The 26,607-nt window shown below is 35.4% G+C and overlaps 1 protein-coding gene across 1 annotated transcript in view; it reads right to left on the bottom strand.

The window, feature by feature from the left end:
• Positions 1 to 2,093: 2,093 nt before the first annotated feature.
• Positions 2,094 to 26,607, bottom strand: part of TBC1D19 (TBC1 domain family member 19) — a 208,704-nt gene continuing 184,190 nt past the window's right edge. The window contains 5 exon segments of the mRNA XM_037829534.1: positions 2,094 to 2,503; positions 3,503 to 3,573; positions 8,028 to 8,143; positions 19,628 to 19,719; positions 21,919 to 22,028. Coding sequence (XP_037685462.1) covers positions 2,429 to 2,503; positions 3,503 to 3,573; positions 8,028 to 8,143; positions 19,628 to 19,719; positions 21,919 to 22,028 — 464 coding nt within the window. The 3' untranslated portion in view covers positions 2,094 to 2,428.

Raw genomic sequence — 26,607 nt, 5'->3', positions numbered from 1 at the left:
ACTTTCCCTGTGAAACAAGGAAGGAGAGCACATGCTGAGTGTGAGGGAGTGTTGCACAGTTAAGTCGAGCTGGAAATTTCAGTTAGCCAGGACACTGTATTAACCAAAACATTCTCATCAAAAAGATTGCTCAGTAAACCCTTTCCTTCATCAGTTGGTGACTTGAAATCCAGAAGAGCCAAATACAATCTGTCTTAATTAGGCAATTTCACCATCAATGCCAACCACCAAGACTACGAGAACTATGTATCACCGGTCACTCACTGACAGAGCAGATGTGGAATGGGTAATAGGGTTTGGTTAGGGATGGCTTGGCAGGGAGAAAGGAAGCTAAGTGAAGTAGTGTGAGGAGGTGCAGTTAGAGATGAAGTTCTTAATGAGCCTGACTGCCCTCAATGCACTCTTTTCCAGGTTTGGCTTTGGGATTTAGATTCCCAACTACTGGCTGGAGCCACCTGTTGGAAATGAAAGGATCTGCTATCCCATGGTCTGTCCCATTTTTAGAGACATAGTCTCAAATTATAGAGTAAAACTATACAATTGCTAGCAAAGTTGGGCATTTCTTTATACATAATCCTTTACTGCTTGACCTTAAAATGGCATATTTAAAACTAATTACCAATAACATCTTATATTTGTATAGTGCTTTGTATTTTAAAAAATCACTTTCAAATATATTTTCTCATTTAGTCCTACATAACCCTGCAAGATAAACCGAGCAGATAAAATAATTTCCTACTACCCTCTCCTTCCAAAAAATACAGATAAGAGGGCCTAGATTATCTAAGGACTTGCTTCTAGAACCAGAACTCCTCAGTCTAGAGTTTGTAGTGGTCTAGACTATTATGCTGCCTCTTCTAAAAAGGCTTCTGAATATTCTCCTAAATAAAGCCATGGATGGGTATATTTGTACATATTTAAAACTTCTCTCCTCCTAACATTTTTGTCATTTTCTCAGAGTGGGGGAAGGAGGTGTGTGCTTGTCCTCTCGATGAATGTGCATTTTGTATACACAGAATGAAGCATGTGATTATAACTGTATTACCTTTAAAAGTAACAAAACAGGGTTCATTAAGAATCAACTGCAGAATAAATTATAATTTAGTCCTCAGTAAGTAAACAAGTCCTTAGTGAATAAAAGCATTTATTAATGCTTTTCAAATTAATAACTAGTTATACCAAACTCTGCCACACTTGCATTCTTGTGCTAAACCTCATATACTTTCTAATATATACTCTCAAATAAAAGACTCATTAAATACATTTGAATAAAACTTAATAAAATTCTAGGCAACTCATAATGTATATTCCTATTAATATAGAGTTTTGTTGAAATGAAATGAAATGAAATAAGTTGAGTCTAAAATCAAAAGACAATAGTTTTTGGGCTTTTTTTTTTTTTTACATAGTATCAATCCATGTTATTGAAACAGTAGGTTTTTAGAAAGTAACATAAAATAAGACCCTTCACTTTTAATAAAGACCAAAATAAAACTGATGCCTGTATAATTCCTTCAGCTCTAGAATGAATGTCTAGTACCTACTTCTAGTCTCTCTTCAGCTGCTCTGCCCTAGAAGTAAATCTCATTAAATCAAGCTTCAGCAAAAGTGGATAATGGTTTTGATTCTTCATTCCCTTGGATGCCCTCTTTGTATACTTCCAAAATAACAAAATCTGGCAACAGGCTTCAGTAGCATCAAGCCTTCTAATCAAGAGATGGAACTGAGAAGTTTGAAGGGATCACCCCAACATTTCTGACTTTTCTCAGAGAGTAAAGAATAAAATACTGTTCCATGGAGACGACTGTATTTGACCTTCTCAGTAGAGACCTTTAAAGGAGGAATAAAATAGGGACCTAGAAGATCTCTGATGAGAGAAAAGTTGCTAAAAAACATCAAAGTACATTTGCATTCCAACATAAAAACACTGTCTTATTCAGGTCTCCCTTATATTCCCCCCATCCCCCATCCTATCTTATACATCCCCAACCGCCTCCCCCCACAGCTCTGAGGGAAGAGCAATTCATAAGATGAAATAATACATTATCTAGAGATAAATTTACAAACTGACATAAGAGAATTGTCCCAGAAGCTACATTACCTCTTCAAGTTTATTACAGTATCTTCAGTTTTTATTGCATATATTGTTACATGCCTTTTACAAGTCAGGATTAGATACACAGTATGTTCAATTTAGCAGAAGTTATGTCTATTGCTTCTCTCTTGAAAATCAGCAGCATGCAGTGCAATATTTGGTGTGCAGTTATTGTTTCAAAAAGTGAAAAACTACTTAGGTTTAACTGTGGAGGGAACATGATCTTTATTGGCTTATATGCAAAGGTTAATTTTGGTTTTATGCAGAATTTGCATAGTTCATGATTAATTTCTAAAGAAAAACTAGGAGTGTCGTCAGTGAACTTGACGAAGATCAAGTGACAGTAGCAAACAGAAAAATTTGAAGTAGAGGCATAACTTTTAAAGTGGAAAGGTCAGCAAGAACTGCCTGAAACAAAAAATGAAAAGAATTATTAATATCAGAATTCTAATTAGCAAAGTGAAGTCTATAAAATAAGGGACAACAGACACATCATTACAATATAATCCTGGCATCAATACATGTGCTAAGTTCTTCAGATTTGTCCAAATCTTTGTACTAAACTACAACTTTTCTTCTCTTTTCTGAATTTCTCAAGGTTAGTCCAGGTGCAGAGCGCTAAAAAGTACAGTAGAAAATAACCTGAACTTTAGCCTTGAGTCTTCTTCAAATATACAGGTTAGCCTGAGTTTATAAGAGGTCTAACATTTCAACTTGCTTCTATAAATAAACCTACACTATGAATCCTAGTCCCCTTATACTAGTAGAAGGAGTAATGGACTTCAGGAAATCATTTTGAGATGGAACTAATGTTTATTCAGTTGCAAGATGCATAAACATCCTCTTCCCTTTAAACAAAGAATGTAGGCAGCTATTTTAAGGATACAATTTTCATTTCTATGAAAGATAACAAATAGAGTAATATGGTAAGCCACTATTTAATTGAACCATATTTCAGGTGCAAATTATGCCACTGAAAAGAAATAAGCTTTAAATAATTGTCTCACAATTAAAAACAACCAACGCATCTTTAGCCTACATATCTTTACTATATCATCTAGAACCCTCTCAACTAGGTTTTCTTTGTTCTAGGAGCATAACTATGGAAAAATGATTGATAATCAGAGAATACAATATAATTTCTGATAGTTTCTATTAAAATTACTAGATAACTAGTTTCCTATAATGGTTATAATGGTTTTCTATTACAATCTCATTTATGACCCTTTTCACAAGAAGATTGTTTTCAAGTATTGAAGGAATTTGAACATTTGCTATGACTTAACTTAGCAAGTTAAAAAATTAGGCTACAAGTAATTGTGTCCTATGCATCTGGGACTAAAGTGCCTGTGGCTGGCAATCTCTCAGGAACTATTTCCATTCCATCTGAGTGAAACTTATCCTTACTTCAGCTGCAGCCAGTGATGTCACCTCCATCAGGTTCACTGCTCGGAAAGCAAACACAGCAGCTGCCAGGACTGGAAAAGAATGCACACTATTTCAACTGCTCGCCTACTTACTCATCAGCTCGACATATTTACAGCTAAGCCCACGACCAACTATGAAAGCTCAGGGCTAGTGTTTTACATGACTGCACACCCACATTCTTAGTTATGGTCTTGTGATGAATGGAAATCACCTACTCCTTAGAAAAGGGTGTCTGGTGGCTAGACAAACTGAATCCCACATTTTTGAGAAAAAGGAAAATCTAATAGTCTTAAAAAATCTATAAAAGCCATTTATAGATTGTTTCCTTCATACTTATAACTTAAATTGTAAGTTTTAAAGTTGCATGAAGATGTAATGACTGTCATACAAATTAAGGTTTATTTTGAAGCAGGTGTTTTTTGTGCAATAAAGGTGCTTCTGAAAAGTTATATGGCGACTGGATTTTTAAATATATTAGATCGTGTTTCATATGTATCAAGGAGGCTACCTGATAGAAATCTGACAATGGAGGCTTTTCTTAACATATTTTAACAATATTTTGTTATATTCATATTTTTATACTCAGCATTGACTTTCTTAGAGTGTCACAAATGTGGGTCTGTGGGGAGGGCTGCTGTGGGATTGATCCCAACACTGACATTAATGTTGGCTACAGGAAAAGGAAGTAGAAACTTTGAGGAAAAAAATACATTATAAGACATCTTTAAGGTCAATAACATATATTAAGTTGAAAACAACATTTGGATTCCATTATAAAGATGCATATGAAAAAAGAACAATGATAACATAAAATATTAATGTACAAACTACCATACAAGTTCATGCGAGGGTATGATTCATCATGAAAAACGGCAGCACCCAGGGAAGAGGCAGCTATCCCTGATAAGGAGACAGTACTGGCTGGGCATGGCTCTTGACTTTGCCCCTTTTTTTCCACCACGGGTGATGGCAGTGCATTTACTTGAAGTATAGGGAATTAATGGTAAGGAATCTTTAAAATTACCTGGAAGACTGATTCCTAGGTATAATGCATAGCTGACGTAAATATATATCCAAATATATTGAAAACATTTTTACTATGGAATAATAGTAATTGTAGTTAATTCTTACACTGACCCTGAGTTAAATACTATTAGTCCCATTTTATGAATGTGGAAACCAAGGCACGGTGAGTTTAGCTAACACGCTCAGAGTCACACAGGTAGCAATTAGTAGAGACAATGTTCAACCCTGGTTCTGGAGCCTGTGCTCACTGTGATGACATTATGGAGACTGAAGGTAAGCACTAATGACTCATCCCTGAATCTGTGTGCTTTCCTGAGACTCATCTTCTCTGCTGTCCCACAGAATAGTTTTCCAGAGATGGCCCTAAGGATAATGCTTGGCCAACCTGGACTCTGATAGGTGGTTGAGCCTGAGGAGTAGAAGTCAGGAGACAGGACTCTTAATTTCCCCAGATGAAGGCAGAGTGCAACATTGACTGGGAAGCACAGACAATTTTCTAAGGGACGAAAGAATTTGCACAATCTGGCAAAAAAGCAATAGAATAGATAGGACTATTCTGGGGGAAGAAAAAAAAGATGATAGTGGTCAAAGAAAATTTAAAAACTCAAGTCAGCCAGTGTTATTCAATATATAACAAGGATACAAGAGATCTGGGACAAAGAATTTACTCTTTACTTCAAAAGGAAAAAACTTAAGTACTTTAAAATGACCAAGCTTCAGGTTTATAAGAATTTCTGTGAACAGACAACTTCTTTCCTTCCCAATATATGAAATCATATTTTGTATATGAAGACATTTTAGAAGCTAAGAAGTGTGATCATTACTTCCTTTTTGGTATATAACTGAACAGAGTTAATGAAAGCTTGATGGACTAGCCAGATTTTCTTCTGTAACAGGAAAGAGTTTTACATGGTGGGAAATTGTTTCTCCAGGGGTAGATGGGAATGGGGATGAGGTGGGAATAAAAGAGCAGTTCACTAATTGACCTCAACATCCAAAATGCTTATATGCTCATAACCTTTATTTATCTTGGTGTCACATCACAGAAGTTCCTTTCTGTCTGCTTCATGTTCAGTTTCCTCAGCCCTTCTGTAGAACTGGTTTGTTTGTCAAGAAGAAAAGATCTATATTTTGGGTATTTTCAGCTGAATCATGCTCCACATGAAAGAAAAACTCTAATATTTACTTTTGGTCTTTTAAACCACTCTCATTATTTTAATTCTAAGAACTCTATCATCAATTAAGACACCTTTGCTTTAAACTGTTCTTCAAAGGTTCTGATTAATTCACAAAGTAATGATACTAAAATATTTCTAACGATTATATAACTCATCTGAGCAAAAAAATGTCGTCCCCAAATAGTCATACGAAAAAATGTATGCTATAATCAAACCAATTGGTGTATATTATGTGAACTTATCTACCCTTATGGCTCTCTCTCTGAATTCCATAGCAGGGAAGCTCATATCAGTCTAGCTCCATTTTTATATGGTCTAGTATTTTTCCAACAGGGAAAGTGGATGGATATGACAGCGTGGATTACATTTTTACCTATTCACAGTAACCTTTCAATTAATGAATTGAGCTCACAGCAGAATGCTTGGCTTAGGGCAAATACAGTACTCAATATACATTTATTTCTCTTTTCCTTCACTTTGCTGAAGGGTGACAAGGCACAGAATGAGAGCATTTAAGTTGGAAGAGCACTTGAAGTCCTTCTAATTCAACCTTTCTTCCAGATAGAAAAACTCTTTATCCTTCAGGGTAAAGTAGCTCATTCTATTTTTGGAAAGCCCTAACTATTAGAAGGTACTTTTGTATACAGAATCCCTTTCTTTAACATGCTCTGATGATTTTTTGAAATGATATTAAAAGCTATATACAAAATTTCTGGCATACCCAGAGGACAGTTACTTGGCAAAAAGTCTAAAATCCTGACACCTGAGAAATGGTAGTAGAAAAGTAGGCTAATTTGCCTGGAAAAATAGCCTTGGGGAGAGATTGGGAATTCAAGAGTGAAAAAAACATGATAATGACCTTGGCTTAACAGGAATACATTTTAACAAGTCATATCATCCAGAAATGAAATGGGCTACCTGGTAGGATAGAGTTTACGGAACAATGAAGTGTTCAAACAGAGGCTGAGGACTGCCTGTCAAAAATATTTAAAAGAAGTTAACCCTCATGAACTCTAGAATTCCTTCTCTTTCTAGATTATATGTATCACTGCCATTCAGCCAAAAGAGATGAGGGCAGATCATTCTGCTATCACTCATAATTGTACAGCTTAAAAAAAAAAAAATTGAAAGAGGGCACCAGGAGTTCTAAAAAACATCAGTAAGTGATATCTCTTATTGTACCAGGGTGACAATTAACTTCACAATATTTTATTATTCCAACTTTCCCTTTCAAAATGCCACCCAATTACTATAGGTGTCTCAGCACTTAAGAACATGTTAACATGGCAACCAAAGAAACTTCTGCAAGTAAAGCATCTTCTTCAACTAAGCACTATTTCTATAATAGCCCATAGATGTGACTTCACACTGTTATCAATTTAAGGTAAGGAAATAAAGGCTCACAGAGGTTAAATAAATTGTTCAACATTACACAACTGTGGAAGGTTGGGCCCAGCACTCTGACAACTTTTCTATTCTCCATTCATTGTTGTGAAAACCTTATCATTATTATTTGAATTTACTGATAATACCAATGATATCAATAACTGAGTCTGTGTTGCACAAAGGAAGCAAAATAATGTAAATAATAAGAAACTGATGCCTTGTATATTTTCAGATACATTGACTGTATCATATTGCCTTGACTGTATATCCATTGTAAGATCTGCTTAATTATTAAATAAGAGATGTATTATAGCTTCCTGAAAAACAAAACAAAACAAAACAAAAAAACAACTAAATGTTTTTCAGCCTAGGAGAATACCTCAAAGGGGAAACTCAGCCACCAAGGTGGGAGTCAGAGACTGTAGTAAAAAGGAAAAGGTTTTGAATTCAGTATAAAGAAGGGTTTAGAAGAGCTGAGATTTCAGCTCTGCAGGGAGGGCCAGTTTCAGTCTGGATATTAGACAGTAGTTGATAAGGGGCACAGATCTGAATGCTAATGGCCAGGGGAGTCCAGGGTAGAAAAGAAGCATCCTCATGCTGTGCTACACAGATCTCACAGTTGCTGCAAGATAGTAAGCCCTGGCTGGATTAAAAGAGGAGAAGGGAAAAGAAACTGGACTTTTCTGGGAGCCAAGAAGAAAGACTAGGAATAGGCTGGTATTGGGCAAACAGAAGTATCTAGATCACAGAACCTCAGTACTTGTCTTCTAAGCCAGAAATATCTATTAAATGTTCCTGAATTAGAAATGACAGATAACTGTAGACTCAAACTCGGATTACAGATGGTGAAGATTAGAAAGGGAAGTGGCCTTATTATAGAAACAGCATTATGTTTTACAAACAAGCATTCTTACCAGCAAGAATTTCCAGAGAGTTGTATCCTAGGATTCTATCCCACAAAAGCAAGAGTTGATCCGTAGCTAAGTATCCAGAGAAAGCTCGAACCATCCATTTAAATGATATACGAAGTCTGTAAGCAAGGAAAAAAGAAAATAAATTTTAACAGTACCATTTTTTTCCTTATAAAAAGGCAAAATCTGAAAAGCACAACTAGTTCTATTGTTAGGATAACTCCTCTAAGAGTCTTACACATCACCTGGGCACTTAAAACTCAAGTGCTCTTTTAAAAGCTGCAAAAGTGCAGTGGTGCCTACAGATCTATGGGCAATTGATTTTCAACAAGGGGACCAAGTCTATTCAATGGAGAAAGAATGGTCTTTTTAACAAATGATTCTGGGAAAACTGGATATCCACATGTAAAAAAATGAAAACGGACCTTTACTTCATACCATATACAAAAATTAACTCAAAATGGATCAATGACCTAAATATAAGAATTAAAACTATAAAACTTTTAGAAGAAAACATCAGAAAAAAATCTTCAGGACCTTGTATTAGTCAATGGATTCTTAGATATGACATCAAAAGCATGAGCAACAAAAGAAAAAATAAACTGGACTTTATCAAAATTAAAAATTTTTGTGCATCAAAGGACATTATCAAGAAAGTGAAAAGGGAACTTACAGAATGGGAGAACATATTTGGAAATCAAATATCTGACAAGAGTTTAATATCCAGAATAAAAAAGAACTCCTACAACTCAACAACAAAACGAGAAACAACCCAATTAAAATGTGGTAAAAGGACTTAGACATTTCTCCAAAAAGTAGATATACAAGTGGCCAATAAATACATAAAAATATGTTTAACATCATTAGCTATTAGGGAAATGCAAATCAAAACCACAATGAGATATACTTCACACCCACTAGGATGGCTATTATTTAAAAAATGGAAAATAAGTGTTGGCAAAAATGTGGAGGAACAGGAACCCTCATACATTGTTGGTGGGAATGTAAAATGGTGCAGCCACTGTGGAATACAGTTTGATGGCTCCTCTGAAAGTTAAATATAGAATTATCATTTGACCTGACAATTCTACTTCTAGATATACACTCAAAAGAACTGAATACAGGGACTCAGCCAGATACTTGTACACCAATGTACATAGCAGCATTGTTCACAATAGCTAAAATGTGGAAGCAACCCAAGAGTCTATCAACAGATGAATGGATAGGCAAAATGCGGTTCCTACACACAATGGAATATTATTCATCCATTAAAAGGAATGAAGTTCTGATGTATGTTACAACATAGATGAACAATGAAAATATGTTGAGTGAAATAAGACAAACACAAAAGGACAAAGATTGCATGATTTCACTTATAAGAAATACTCAGAATAAGCAAATTCATAGAGACAGAAAGTAGATTACTTGTTGCCAAGGGTTGGCAGCAAGGAGGAATGGGTAGTTATTGCTTAATGTGTAAAGAGTTTCTGTTTGGGGTGATGAAAAGTTGGTAATGGATGGTGGTGATAGTGGTATAATATTGTGACTATAATTGATACCACTGAATTGCACACACATAAGTGGTTGAAATGAGAAATTTTGTGTTGTATACGTCTTATCAGAATTAAAAAAAAATAATAAAAAAGTATGGTGCTGAGTAACCATGAGTCCTCAAATAAGTGGTCTCAAAGTGTTAAGAGGAAGAATTATATCTGCTGGCTCCTATTTTATGTTATAGTCCAGACTTCAGAAAACTAACTTCTACATTCTATTTTTCAAAGTGTAGATCCTAATTAGGCATCAATGAGCTGTTCTTCTAATAGCCTTAAGAATTCTAGGCAAGCCATAATAACAAGGAATTTTATTCCAAATGCTCAATGGCTTTATACTTCAAAATTCATTAAATTACTGTGGGAACTCCAGGCTCCCAAGTGTCTTGAAGACTGCACACAGCAAATTGCTTGATCTAGGACAGTTAATGTCTGATCTATTCTCCTTGTCTAAATGAAATCTATAACTACCTCCTCCCTGAGACTCCCTGAGATAGTTATCTATAAGATAATCTATAACCCTCCTCTCCTCCCTGTTGATTACAGTCAATCCCTCCCTATATTGCAAGCCCACCTTATGCTCTCATTGAATCAACACTGGAATGTGGAGCCCTTACAACCAGCTTATTGAGCCCCCCCCCCCCCCCAAAGTGCAGAGTATTTTCACACTGAGCTCTGAACCTGCCGCCATTCAGCGCAGCTCCTGAATCCATTCAGAGAAGCTCCCGAATTCAGGGCAACGTGATTCTACTTCCTACACTGTTACTAAGAAAAGGCTCATGTCTCAGAACATGTCTGGTGCTTTCTTCAGTCCTTTGGCAACAAAAGCCCTCTTGGGCCATGACAATTGGCATGCCAGCCTGGAGACTAACAGAATTCCAGTGACTGATGACATGAATTTGGGGAAGGGGAAGGGGAAGTCCCTGGGTGGGATACCAGTGTGGCCTGAGACATCTATGTGGGGAGGGCTGACTACCCTCCTAGGTGAATGGGTTCTGCTGAGGGAGTATGGAGATGCATACAACTCCCTGGCTGGATTAACAGCCCTTCTGCAACAGGCTGCAGGACTAGTAGGATTTCATGAGAAAAAGGAAAGCCACTGGCTGCTGCAGCAGTAACCTGGCCATTCTTGGAGGCTGTGTGTGCAGCTACAGAAAAGGCCTTAGTGGTTGATGTGGCTGTCTGCCACTTAGAAGAAGAATTGAAGTTAGAAAGAGATATGCAATTGACCCAAGTAGAATTGAAAGGTGCTCTGGATAAAAGTTGAGAAATACTGGCATTCCAGTACACTAGAGTAGGAGGCATAAGCTGTCCAAAGGGCAAGTTAGGCATACCCTAGCTTCCCCTGACTGGGACCCTAAAGTGCAGTTCCCTGTTGATTCCTCATCAAAAGATAATAAGCCCCTGTCTGACTGGGAAATTAAAACTAAGGAAAGTAAGCATGCGCATCCTCTGGTCCAACAAAAGTTGCCTTCCTGCAGATGTACTGTGGTAATATATCAGTATAAATTACTAGGGTCATTTAAAAGCCCTGTTTGGCCAATGAAAAAAACTAATGGTAACTGGCAAATGACTGTTAGTTATACCAAACTTAATTTAATAACTCCTTTGTTTGCAGCTGTGTCGAAAGTAGCTAACTTGTTACAGGATATGAGTACTCAATTAAGCCAATTTCACTTTGTGTTAAATCTTGCTAAAGCTTGTTTCAGTATTTTAGAACCCTCCAACCAGACTGCATCCACCTTCACATGGGAAAACCAACAATGGACATTTGCTGTGCTTCCACAAGGAAACCTCCACAGTCCCACCATCTGCCATGGACTGGTAGCACAAGATTTAAAGAAAGGGCATGCGCCAGTTTGAATGTATTATGTCCCTGAAAATGCCATTATCTTTGATGTAATCTTATGTGGGCAGATGAATCAGTATTGATTAGATTGTAATTCTTTGAGTGTTTCCATGGAGATGTGACCCAGCCAACTGTAGGTGATAACTCTGATGAGATAATTTCCATGGAGGTGGGTGGCCCCACCCATCCAGTGTGGGCCTTGATTACTGGAGCACTATATAAGATCAGACAGAAGGAGCAAGCTTGCTACAGACAAGAGGGACACTTTGAAGCATGCACAGAAGCTGAGGGAGTAGCTGCAGATGAGAGACAGTTTGAAGACGGCCATTGAAAGCAGACTTTTGCTCTGGAGAAGCTAAGAGAGGACAAATACCCTAAGAGCAACTCAGAGTGACATTTTTGAGGAACTGCAGCCTAGAGAGGAACATCCTGGGAGAAAGCCATTTTGAAACCAGAACTTGGGAGCGATGCCAGCCACATGCCTTCCCAGCTAACAGAGGTTTTCCGGACGCCACTGGCCATCCTCCAGTGAAAGTACCCGATTGCTGATGTGTTACTTTGCACACTTTATGGTCTTAAGACTGTAACTGTGTAACCAAATAAACCCCCTTTTATAAAAGCCAATCCATCTCTGGTGTTTTGCATTCCGGCAGCATTAGCAAACTAGAACAGGGCACTATAATGATGATACTATGCTAATCAGTAATTCTTTTCCAGAACTAGGAATTGCTGCTAGCAGTGGTGACCCACCTTGACAGTCGAGGATGGCTGATAAATCAAAGCAAATTAAAAGAGCCTGGACATTCTATCAAGTTCTTGGGTATTGTCTGGTTGGGTAAAACTAAAGCTATTCCTTTAGTTGTTGTTGTTAAAGTACAAAGTTATCCTACACTCCTAACTCGTAAACAATTAATAGATTTTCTTGGTTTATTAGATTATTTGAAACTGTTTATACTCTATTTGAAAATTTTAAAAACTTTGTACACCCTAATTAGAAAAGGAAAAGCATGGGAATGGGATTTTCCATGGCAGGCTGTGTTTATAAAATCTAAGCAAACTATCACACAAGCACAGGCTTTAAGCGGGGTGGACCCTGATATATCCTGTGAATTGGATGTGGCCAGTGCCAATACTGGCTTTGGGTGGGGTTTGTGGGAAAGGCAACAAGGCTAAATGTGTAACTATTAGATTCTGGTCCCAATTTTGGAAGGGCAGAGAACTCAGATATAGCCCGTTGGAAAAGCAATTGTGTGCAGCTTATAATGCTCTGTTACAATTCAAAAGTGTAACTCAAAGGTGCCCAGTGACGTTATGGGTGGCTATACCCATACAGGGGTGGACACAGGAAACTATAAATAAGCCCCATTCAGGTAGTGCTCAGCAAAGCACGCTGACTCTGACAAAATGGAAAGCATACTTCCTACAATGCCGAATTTTTAACAATAGCCCTGTGAGTGCAGAGATGTATGAAATTTTAGGACCAGTCTCTCATGCGGAAGAACAGCATGCCCTGCCTCCTGTTGATCCTCCTGAGGTGGCTCCTCCCAAACCCACTGTTGACGGACAAGGGAGTATACCTGACTCTGCATGGTATACTGATGGATTGGCACATGGGCAACATGTTACCCAGACGGCTGTGGCTGTCCAGCCAAGTACTGACATCATCTGGCGGGAGACTGGAACTTTGCAAAGCAGCCAGTGGGCTGGGTTGCAGGCTGTAAGGATGGTAATTGTCCATGAACCAGGAGACACCTTGACTGTCTGCCCAGATGATTGGGCTGTATATCGAGGCCTAACAGTATGGATGGCCACATGGAAGCAGAAGCAATGGACGGTGGTCAACTGCCCCCTACGGGGAAACGAATTGGGAGAAAACATCTGGATGGCCTGCCAGAAATGTAAGGTAACTGCTTTCCATATTTCTGCCCATAATATTAGCTCATTGCCAGGTAATGCAGAAGCGGATGCCCTAGCAAACTTCCACAACCTAACACCAATAATGCATGAGGCGACTGAATGGCTATATCAGAAAACTGAGCACTGAGTGTACTAGACCCTGTGGAAGCCAGTGCAGCAGTTTAAGCTGCCTATCACTGGACCACATCAGCTGAGACCAGATCCCTCTCACCTAGTGGCAAGTAGATTATATTGGCTGCCTTCCTCTGTCCAAAGGGGCAAAATATGCCTTCACCACCATAGATACAGCTACGGAACTGCTGCTGGCCTTCCCAGTGGGCAAAGCCAACTAATGAGCTACCATATGTAAGTTAGAAAAATTAAGTGCCTTTTTTTGGGGTCGCCACACATGTGGACAGAGAAAGGGGGACTCCTTCACCAGGCAATTAACCCTGGGCTACAGAACACAATGTCCTTTGGATGTTTCGCTTGCTCTATAATCCCACAGCAGCTGGATTAGTTGAAAGAATGAATGGCCTTTTAAAGGAACATTTAAAGGATAAGGGAAACTCCTTACAACAATGGATTCGAGGACCGTACCAGCATTAACTCCAGACCCAAACCTGCAGGTCCTGCTTCTGTGGAAGTGGTAACCGTGGGGCCCATGGAAGCCTTACAAATTCAAATTAGGGGGGCCAGCTGCCCTCTAGCTGCAGCGAGGCATGATAATAATCTGCTCTTGCCTGTGCCACAAACACTAGAAATTGGGGAAAATAATGTCAATTGGCTCTGGTTCTGGCCATGCAGCCATGCTGGTTGAGAATCCTAAGACCATGGGGTATTATGTCAAAGACTATTTGTATTTCCCATGTGGGAACCCCCATGCCCCAGGGAACTGTGTGCATAATTTTGCAACCCCAAACTAACTGTAGATCTGACCCCAAAGGGCTCCCCATAGGGGAAGAAAATATGGATTTATAAAACCCCCTCACCTGGAACTCTTCTATTCACTAATGAAAACTCAGCTTATATATTGTTCCTACATGCTTTATTAATTCTTGTTAAAAATTGTATATTAATGTTTCAATAATGCATTAACTAAAGTGTTTTAAGTATTTAGCATTATTCTAACAAGTTTTAATTTTAGTGATAATTTATGCTGTAGAATGTCTGCTTGAAAACATTTTCCAAAATTATTTTGGTAACTTAAGTATAAGAGGTATAGAGGATATTTTCTATTAAAAGGAAAAGGAAAGTGGTTTTGTCCTAAATAACTGGTTGTTTCAGAATGAGAAAAAGAAAATGTAGGACAAAAACCTGTATGGATATAGAAAGTTGCAGAAAGTTTGCAGAAAGGGAGATTTATTTCTGTGGACAAAGTCAGGAAATGGCAAAAAACTAGATATAGAATAAAGCAGACTGCCTGGTAGTTTTATCCTTTAGCTATTTTAGCCCCAGGTGTACCTGTGCTTTAATAAATATTCTAAGTTGTATATATGTACCTGATAACTCACAAAATGTAAGACAAGCTTTTGATCACATGCCAGATCATACACAAAATATTGAACATTTATCTGATGACCCTTTGTCCAAATGGTTTAATTCTTTAACTTGGCCATGGTGCCACCTGTTAACAGGATTACAGTCCATATGTACTGGTTTACTTGTACTCTGCTGTTCACTGTATTGTTGTGAATTAGGGATGCAATGTCTGTTCTATGGTCAACGCAAATCGCTTCGTGGGGGTGGACTGTGGGAACCCCGGGCCCCCAAGTGTCTTGAAGACTGCACACAGCAGTTTGCTTGACCTAGGGCAGTTAATGTCTGATCTATTCTCCTTGTCTAAATGTAATCTATAACTACCTCCTCCCTGAGACTCCCTGAGATACTGTTACCTATAAGATAATCTACAAACCTCCCCTCCTCCCTGTTGATTACAATCAATCCCTCCCTACGTTGTAAGCTGGCATAATGCTCTCATACCCAGTGGAATGCTGAGCTCTTATAACCAGCTTATTTGCCCCCCCCACCCCCGCAAAGCGTGGAGTATTTTCACGTTGAGCTCTGAACCCGCAACCACTCAGAGCAGCTCCTGAATCCATTCAGAGAAGCTCCTGAATTCAGGGAAACGTGACTTGACTTCCCCCCGTTGGTAAGCCCCGTAATAAAGGCTCATGTCTCAGAACATGTCTGGTGCTTTCTTTAGTCCTTTGGCTACAAAAGCCCTCTTGCATCATGACAATTATATTTCTACATTTCAGTCAAATGGCTATTTAGGATGAATCAAATAAAGCAACAGGCAGGAGTTTTTGAAGGACAAAGAAAAAAGTTTTAAATTTATAAGGAAACTTAGGAATAGATCTCTGACTTTAAACCCTTCATTTTAGAAAGAGGTTATCAGAACTCCACAAATATCAGCCAGAAAGTTTAATTGAATTTCATTTTGCTAAAACAAACAAACAAACAAAACAAAACAAAAAATAAGATCTCATCTCATAGTTATGCAACCACATTATTTGGAAGTAGGTTATACTTCAATATTAATTTTTCTCTTGGAATCAGAATATGAACTCTTTGGCTCTCATTTTTGTACTATCTATTGGCATATAAAAATAACTTGACTGCTCCTGAGAGGGTTGCTGGAATTGTTACATTATGTAGATCAATATCTGTGTTACTTTCTTAAAAGAAAGAAAGAGACCCAGAGATTGCCTTTGTTGGTGCCAATGTATTAATTCTCTTATGACTGAAAAATATCCCCAAATATCAGAAATTTCTACAAAGTTCATGTAGGCAGTAGTATTGAAAATTCAGGTTTTTTGATTGGTTTTAGAATATCTTTTTACAGATACAAAAGTTTTCAGCCCCTGAATATTTTAATATTTAAACATATTTGTTCAGAATTTTGTGTGCTTTGTCACTAATCATTCTTCTTACCCTCTTTTGAATACAATCATGTTATTCCTTCTTTAAACTTTTGGTATATCCTAGATTGCCTTATCACATAAAAAGGAGGAAACAGTTATAACATTATTTGACTTACACAATTTTATATGAGAACGCTTACCTTGCTCTTTTCTTTCTTTTGAATTAGATTTGACTAAAAGCAAAAAACAAAAACAAACAAACAAAAAATAAAGCAAAACAAAGAAAAGAAATGAAAGAAAAAGAACTAGAACACCAGTGGTAGACTTGTCCTTGGAATGAAAGAAGGGATGGCAGGTATGAAAATAAACACTTTGAAGCACAGAAGACATAGGGAGTGAGGTTATCAGTTGAGTAAGAGAAAGGAAAGCCAGGCGGAGGTTAAAAAAAAAAGCATTTGAGTTTTAAGCCAAAATTATTAACCTCAACTGATTTCATCTTACTAGACTTCTCATAGTGCCTTATTAGACTAATAAGAACAATATTAATTAGAATAATAGTAGTACATATTCTACCCCCATTTACAGATAGCATGAATCAGTTTTGAAAAAGTAAAGTTTATTGAGGCATAATTAACATATAATGGAATTTATCCTTAATGCATAATTCTATGAGTTTCAATATGAAGAATCAAATGGAAAATTTAGAATGGAAAAATACAATAACCAAAATAAAAACTCACTGGATGGCCCTAACAGCAAAATGGAAATAACCAAGGAAAGAGTGAATTTGAATACAGATCAATAAAAAGTATCCAATCTGAACCACAGAGAAAAAAGATTAGAAAAAAATGAAAAGAGCTTCAGAGTGTACCAATCCTATCATAGGAATCTCAGAGAAAAAGTGGAGTGTGTTGCAAAAAAAAACAAAAAAAAAACAAAAAAAAAACATTTGAAGATATAATGGCTAGCAACTTCCCAGATTTGGTGAAAGACATAAATCTACAGATTCAAGAAGTTCAGGTAATGACAAATAAAATACACCTAAAGAAATGCATGCCAAGACATCATAATCAAATTGTTGAGCTCTAAATATAAAGAAATTTTGATAGTAGCAAAATGATTGATATTATTTCTTCCTTAGATGTTTGATAGAATTTGCCAGTGAAGCTATCCAGGCCTGGTGTTAATCTGAAGGTAGAATGTGATGAATTGAACATGTACATTGTAAACCCTAGGGTACCTATCAACAATGACAACAATACAACAAATGGTATAAATAATAGTCTAATAGTGGAGATAAAATTGAATAAAAATACTCAATTCAAAAGTAGGCAGAAAAAGAGGGAAAAAAGAATAAAGAACACAGGAACAAATAGAAAATGTCTTACAACATAGTAGTTTTCAATCAATCATATTCATAACTATATTAAGTGTAAATTACTAGTACATACCAATTAAAAGACAGAAATTATCACATTGGCAGATACATCTATGCTTTTGATAAGAAACCCACTTGAAAAATAAAGACATAGATACGTTAAAAGCAAAAGGATAGAAAAGAATACACCATGCAAATTGTACCCAAAAGAAAGTTGGACTAGCTATATTAATATCAGACATAGTGGATTTATTACCAGGAATAAAGACAGACATTACATAATGATAAAGGGATTAATTATCCTAAAAATAGAGCTTCAAAATACATGAAGTAAAAACATACAGCACTGAGGGAAGAAACAGACAAATCTACAATTATAATTGGAGACTCTAACATTTCTCTCTCAATAATCAACAGAACAAGTAGACAGTATATAGGAGACATGAACAACATCATCAACAAACTTGACATCACTGACATTTATAGAACACTCTGCCCCACATGAGCAGAATAAGAATTATTTTCAAGTGCACATGGAACATTCACTGACATGGATTATATTCTGGATCATAAGACAAACTTCAAAATTTAAAAGAATTGAAATCATAGGAAGCAGCAGAATCATATGAAGAACTGAAATCTAACTGCAACAGAATTAATATAGAAAGGAATACAGGAAGATATCTTTCCAAATATTTGGAAATTAAACAATACACTTCTACATAATCCATGAGTCAAAAAGGAAGTCACAAGGGAAATTAAGAAACATTTGAATTGAATGAAAATGAAAACTCAACATAGCAGAATTTGCTGGGTAGAGGTAAAGCAGTGCATTGAGGGAAATCCGTAGAAAGGAAAAAAGGTTGCAAATCAATGATCAAAAATTTAAAGATTTTGCCTTACGTCAAAAGATAAGAGTGAAATAAGCTTAAAGCAAGTAAAAGGAAGAAAATAATAAATATAAGAGCAGAAATCAATGAAATTGAATAGAGAAAATCAATGAAACCCAAAACTGATTCTTTGAAAAGAGGAAAAAAATTGAGAAACCTCTAGTCAGACTGATAAAGAGAGAAGATACAAATACCAATCTCACGAATAAAGGAAGTGATTTCCTTGATTTTAAACATAAGAAAATTGGATTATCTTTATTTAAAGATTAAAATATTAAGGTTTAGATAAATAAATAACTTTCTCAGGAAAGAGCTGGACTTTGAATCTGGGTCTGTCTCTCAAACTCATTCCCCATCTTCCACTGACCAAACCACCCATACAATTTATTGATCATTTTTTTGGGTGCTGGGGATTCAAGTGTAGAGAATAGAAACACTAAACTATGCTATGTCCCATTAACTCCTTTTGTGCCCAAAGAATTGATGGTCCTTTCAAATGTGTCTTCCTTAATAGGGAAAAATGGTTGCTTAGAGGAAAAGACAGGAACAAAGGTGAATCAGTCATTTTGAAACTTCTGTTCTTAACATTGTTTCTAAAAAGAGAGAAAATAAATAATTTTCAACTTAGAGCTACTCTGCATATCCACCCCATAACTCATATTGAGATAAATGAACAAGTATTCAAACTTTTGGAAGTAGAAATCACAGTGTATACCCATTGGTGGGTAACCAACCTAGTTTTCTTTAACAAAAGACAGCATAATTTAACCTATATAGTATTCATAGATTGTTTTCTGACAAACTTAGCTTACACTGACTTAATTTTGGCATTATCATGTTTCTCATGGACTATTCGCTCCTAAAATTTTTTTTTTCCTCATTTTTGACCAACACCTTTCACTATGAATGGAAATTAGTTCATTTTGGAGATTCTTGTAACAGACACAAAAGTCCTAGCAAAAGAGAATTTATTAGGATTTTGGTAATTCTTCCAAGAATTTTTGGTACAACATAGAGCTACAATTTACTACTTGCTAATTATTGTTTCATTGGGGAAATTGGTAACTTAGCTTTTTTTAAGAATTACTGCACCTTTGCAAGTGTTTTGCAATGATGAAAAAAGATTGTTCTGATGTGAAAAGATCTCTTCTAATAAGAGAGAAAAATACTCACGGTTGAGCCCCAATTTCTCGCAGATGATAAAAAAGTTGGGGAAGATAAGTTTGAAGAAGAGTTTCAAACAGCAAACAGAGTGACACAATACCCTAGATATAATAAGGAATCATAAGAGAGATACATTATTTTAGTATCGAAAAATTAACCCTGACAAAAAAAATCACTGACAAAAAATTACTCAAATAGCAAATGAGATAAAGACAATCAACATAAATATTATTTATATTGTGTATGAGTCAAAAGCAGGAAATTGTTTAAAAATAAATTTTATCCCTCTTTATGTATTCCTACTCTTGTAGATAAGCTAAGGGGGGCTCAGTTTTAATACAATAGGCTCCCCACAGAACAGGATATATAATTTCCGGAGACTCCAAGGAAAACAGTATTTTACAGAAAATCTGCTACTTTACAAGCCACATTTATCACTTAGGTCCCAGCAAAATTAGTTTGCTCTGGATGCATTCCAGTTTCCAGGTATTTCCCTGTTGTTATCCCCACACCCTTTGCTCTCTTCCTCCATAATGCAACTTCTGCTGGGGCTGCCTCACCCATGGGGGGAAATATTTCCTGCTATTCTCACTCTTCCTTTGAAATTCACCCCCAGGGAAAGACTGACTGTTTGAAATCTGCATCAGGAAATTTTATTACAAGAATACTTGATTACTTTGTACAAAGAGATTTTTTTTTAACTGAAATCTACTTTTTCAAGTGCATTTATTACTTGACAACTCTGAACAAAGTCTTTCTTGTAGCTCAGCATTCCTCAAGGTTGATCTTTGTAAGAAGTTTTAATCCTCTTTTTGAATTTCTAAAGTCAAAAGGCTGTCAGGGTTCCAAACATTTTAGTGTGGCTGCAAGCCAGAAAAGGAGATGACTGCCTGTAAATCTTTATTCTACTGAATAAAGAAAGGGCAGAGGCAGGGCTGGCCTAATCAATTAGAGGAAAAGTGACAGCTCAGGGTCAGCAGGGAGATAGAGAAGGAATATTCAGAGCTGCCCAGTGTCAGGTTTCAGGGCTCTGCACAGGGAGAACACCATGGTTGTGTACTCTGCAATTTTTTTTTTTTTAAATTCCGAAGCATAAAATGGTATGGAAAATGAGAGTCAAAAATCTGACATTAAGAATGAGGTATCAGAAAAGAGAAGAATTAATATTTTTGATTATTCTAGCTAAAACATCAATGGAAGATAAGAACAAAATCAGGTAGTTTCAGAAGGACCCCAAGGTGCTTCAAGGTAGTGCTTTATTTGTTTATAATCTGTGACTCCCTGGACTTCTGTTATTTGCCAACTTTCACTGGCAAAATATTAGAGCAGCACTGGGATGGAGGAAGGTGGAATAGGAATACAGAGTATTAGATTGTGGGGAATAAAGAATAGATATTTAATTTAGTAGCAGTACCACAGATTTCTTTGGGGAAATTTAGTATCCCTGACAAAAATTCCAATTTAACTTTTTGTTGTTGTTATTGTTTTGTTTTGTTTCTGGAGAACAGTCAAAGTTATCCCCAAGTGGACCAAAGCAGGTGCAAAGGGAGAAAAAGTATAGCTGAAATAAAATAAACTGTGCTTTTATTCAGACTCAGGGAAGAAAAAAATAAAGACACAATAAAGGCTCAGTCAAAATAAAATAGTTAAAAATGTTCTACTCCCAATACACTTTTTCTTGACACTCAAATTGAGGTTAAGGAACTTTCCATTGAATAAACACAACAAAAATATCTAGTAGAATAACTGATAACTAGCCAAATATGGAACTGAAAACAAGTAACAAATAAATGTTTGATTTCCATTAACAAAGAAGAGATGATAAAGATGATAATAACAATGACACAACAGCAGCAACCATTTTATTGTACACACAGTCTATGAGCCAAGTACCACTCCAGGTGCTTTGATGACTTCTCTACAGCGCTACAGATGACATGTTAATAACTTCATTTCACAGATGAGAAAATCAGGGTTTAAAGAAGGTGAGCATCTTTGTCAAGGAAAATAATACAGATATTTCTATTATATAAAAGATAATATAAATATAATTAAGTGACTTCTTCCTCTCTATTCCCCCAAATATTTAAATATCAATTTCTTCTTCTCTTCCATTTACTCTACAGACTTGTGTTGCTTAACATCACAAATTAAAATTTGTTGCTTTATAGCAGACTTTTTCTTAAAAGGAAAATTGTCAGTTGAGTGAGATTAAAGAAAATCTGCTGTTGCTACACATTTTTTTCTAGGGAAAAAAAACAGATTAGAATCTGATTCAATCCAATTTTTTATGAACTTACAGAAGGATGAGAAGAGATGGAATGGAGTCTGAAGAAAAAACGTACATACATCTCACGGAATATCTGATACAGTTTGGAAGGTTCATGGTATAGAAAACAAAGTGGTGCAACTGAAAGGATAAAAAAATTAATTGATAATATTGCAGAACTACTAAAATTTTTAAATGAGTAAGTTTGTGAAATATGAAAGAATAAATCATATTTTATAGTAATAATATTCACTCATAGACAAGTTTAAAATCATATATATATTTTTCATTTTGAAAAGGGAACATATGCACCTAAAAAAGCTCAAACAGTAAAAAGGTACATGGTGAAAAGTAAATATGTCTACCTTCTACCTCAGATCCCCAGTTCTCTTTCCGATATGCAATCCTTTTAGTGATTTATATATCTTCTAGAAATTTTCCATGGAAATACAATACATATAAAGGTACACATCTTTAAAATGCACACACAATTTGGAGCATACGCACTATTCTATACCTTGCATTTTTCATATCTAGAGGATTGTTCCATATCAGTTTATACAGATCTACCTATTTATTGTAAAGCTGAATATCAGTTTTTGTATGTGCTATAACTGATTTAACCAGTACGGCACTGATGAATATTTAAGTTGTTTCTAATACTATGCTATCAGGAAAAAAAGGTTTATAATTAACATCTTTACACATACAACCTTTGAGCAGGATAAATTTCTATAAGTGGAATTGCTGGATCAAACAAAAGTTTGTACATACAAAATTTTGATCTTGCCAAATAACCCTCAAAGCTGATGAAATTTGTATAGTTGCTGGAACTGTACACTGTTTCCTCACAGTTTGGCCAATACTGTAGACTAGCAAACTCTGATCTTTTCTTAACTGATAGATGTAAAATATTGTCTTTGTATTACATTAACTTGCATTTCTTTACTTATGAATGAGGTCGTGAATCTTTTTATGCATTGGTAAGCCATCTGTATTTCTTTTTAATCTGTGCGTTTTGACTACTTTTTAAAAAATTAGACTAATTATCCAGTAGTATGGTTTCACTTATATGTTAGAGGTATTTTGCCCTTCATTGTATGTAATGCAAATAATTTCCCAATTTGTTGTTGATCTTTGTATTTTATTCAATTATTCTTTCTATGGACAAACTTTAATTTATGTGATCAAATATATCAGTCTTTTATTTTATGGATTTTTGGGTTTCATCTTTGCTTAGAAAAGAGTTTCTCACTCTTTATACATCACCCTCATCATAAGCACTATTTATTCCATTAAATTGAGATGATATAAATTTAAAATTCAAAATTTGGGTTTTGAAATACAACAAAAACTACTAGTTCTTACAAGAGAAAATAAGTTAATTCTGGTCACTTTACCTCTCCTTCCACCAGTGAATAAATTCATCAGTGATGGAATTACATGGGGTTATTTAAAATTCAAAGTAAGTTTAAAAAAACTACACAATGTTATCTCTCTGTTTTTTTCATTGAGGTAGTAAGAAAGTGACAATCAGATAACTCATTTTTCCTTTGATCCAAAAAGGATTCAGGCTACTTTTCAAAATTTTAAATTTTGGAAGTCAGGTAAGTAGAATATAAGATGATTTACGAGCAGATTTTAGAATCATTGTCTTCAATTTGAAGAACTTTTGAGTAACAGCTTTTGACAATTGATCTATACTGGTCTATATGTATCAAGACGGTTTTCACAGACTTCAAATGATCCTCCGGCAAAGGGTTTATTTCCCTAATAAATGCTGAATTAAGGTTTCTTTTGCACCCAGTTCTTAGCAATTAAGCCCAGATGGGCCAACTCAATCAGACATCCCACAGCACAATGTCACAAAGTCCTAATGTCAGAAGCTGACCTGCCAATATTATTATTTTGCACCAACAAACGTGGACATGGTTTCCATCTTTTTAAGCCTCAAGAATTTTAGGCAGCAGAATCACATTTACGATGCAGATACATAAAACTGAATTATCTAAATATTAATTTTAATTAAAAAATGGCAAGGTAACTTCAACTGCGATATAAATTGGACAGGTAAGAAGTTTAATATGAGCATGGGCAATGCCCTGAGGGCAGTACGTATTGAGTAGGCAGGGAAATCACTTGGCCAACTTATGTCTTCTTCCTTTTGAAAAAGTAAAAGGAAAAAGGGTGAAAATGTAAAAATGCTTAAAAACACAAAAGTTCTAATTATCTGGGATAAAGGGTAGTGCACAGTGATCAATGATGAATAAATCACCAAAAACTAGAATTGCAAGTGAGAAATTTTACTTTTTTATGAAGGGCAAAAGAGAGAGAAGTTAGTTTTAGGGGGTCAACTATCTAAATATATATTTAAAAATAACTTATTGTGTGTGTATGTATATATATTTACACACAGACATATACATACATTTTTATATCTATATCTATTTGTAAATGTTTAAAAATTGACATATATGCCGTTCCACTATAAAACAAAATTTAAAAATATATTTTATTATCAAAATAAATTACTACTTACTAAAATATCCTAAATTAGGGTACTTCATATATTTAAAATGAAGAATTCATGTTCTAATTGTAATAACCACCTAAGAAAAAGCAATACAGATGTGGCACAAATACTTGGTACTATTATAAATTCAAAGTGAAGCTTGGAATTTTCCCTCTAAGTTTCTAAGTTATTGATACACAAAAACCTGTAATCTGAATGTGAGGATTTTAAGGGTTCAGTAATCATTAATAATCATTTTCAGTGAAGGAACAAAGAAGAGAATTCTAAGAAAAGCACTTTTCTACAAACACATGTAATACAAAATCAGCCATTATTCAAGATACCACAAGTGTTTATGATGAATTAATTCCCTTATATATCTTTGAAATGGGATAGTTTTAATCCATTATATATAATATGTAAAGAAATCTTCTGTGTGATTTAATTTTCTATTTCAAGCATCTTTCCCTATTTGGTTGTTTCACAAAAATGAATTTAGCTCATCTTTTTAACCAATTAAATACTGTACTGTACTGTAGGAATTTATTTACAAAGTCATAATATACTAAACCTACATAAAACTTCATTAATCTGCAAAAATGGGTGAGGGGAAAGCCAGTTTAAATTAGAGAAAAGTTTTGAATCAATTTTTAAAAGTATTTTATATAGTATAAATATGGTATTTATTTATAGATACAGTAGTAGTATTTTAAAGAAACACAGTAACTAACACGGCAAATACTAACTAACTGGAGTTCCTTAGGAACAATTTGTGATTCTAAGCATACTTATTCTAAATAAGTGGTTGCTGCTAAAGCATTTGTGAATGCTTAAAATATTTCTCTAAAATAGTATAAATACACTGTAAATCAAAAATTTTTCATCATCTATTTCCTTAGTAAACTTTCCCCATCGGATGTTTAAACCTTAGTCTACTTAAATGACAAAAAATATGACTAGAGAGAGGCTGACTCAGTGATATATTTTGTACACTGAGAATTACTGGAAGAACTTAACTTTCATGACATGTCCCTTAAATCACCAAAGTACATCTTTTAAAAACTATTTACTTAAATAATCCTTGCAGTTGAAATTCTTAACATAGAAGGATAAAGTGCTAACATTTTTATTAGAGGTGAAAATTTTTATTTTTTAATAGTTTTAGGTTTCCTATGTTTAAATTCCTCACATTTTTATAAAAGAGAATAATGCTGGAATGTCATATAATAGTACATATTATGTTATGAAATTTGGGGGGCTCAAGATGATAAGGTAGAAGTGTTCTATGATTCAAACCAATGACCAAGATCACCGGGCAGAATAATAAAAGTTCCCAAGTATTTTGAATTCTTTTCATTGTATGCTGGTTTAAAAAGTATTGCCATTCACCATGATTATTTGATGTTGAACACATAGAGGCTTTTCATAAAGAAAAGTGTTACTTTATTGGTGATTTTTGTTACAAGGGCAAAAACTGAAGTATTTATTTATTCTAAAGTAAAGGACAGAAACAAAGGGGACAACAATTTTTAACAAGTTTATATGTAATGTATGAAAATTTAAAAATTAAATAGCTTTTAAAAATTAAGGTATAGGGAAAACTGTGTGTGGCAGGGTGGGTGGGGGGGGATAGAGGAGATGGAGAGGTACATGGGAATTCTGTACTTCCTGCATGATTTTTCTGGAAACCTACAGCTGCTCTAATTAAAAAAGAAATGAAGGTGTGGGTGGGCATTTCTCCTCTTGGTAATCAATCGTCACTGAGTTTCCTGCATTTCTCATTCAAGGACATGTAAGGCCAGAAATGCACTGAGGGCCATCAAGCCTGCACATGCATTTTCCACATGCACTTCAGGACGATTGAAAGCTTCAATGTAACTGTTACTGTGCAGACCAGGTAGCCTGGAAAAATCATGGGCTCCAACTCAGTGTCGTCCCTCCCTTCCGATTCTTTTCGAACAATTAATTTTTTCTAAGATTCTTATGAAAATTAGTTCAGAAATTTAAGTAACCTCATTTTACATCCATTAGAACTAAATATTAATGTGCATCTAGTTTCCATTGGATCAGAAAATGGTAAGCAAGGGGACCATTTTCATAGTATGTTCTAATTCTAATTTGCCAAGCAATCATCATATGAGCATTATGATGACCCTTTATTTTTTAATTTTTAAAAATTAGACACGTAAATAAATACTAACTCAATAT

Source organism: Choloepus didactylus, chromosome 3, assembly GCF_015220235.1.
Source record: "Choloepus didactylus isolate mChoDid1 chromosome 3, mChoDid1.pri, whole genome shotgun sequence".
Classification (NCBI taxonomy): domain Eukaryota; kingdom Metazoa; phylum Chordata; class Mammalia; order Pilosa; family Megalonychidae; genus Choloepus; species Choloepus didactylus.
Note: the sequence above shows the minus strand (reverse complement) of the source record. Positions and strands in the feature narration are given on the sequence as shown.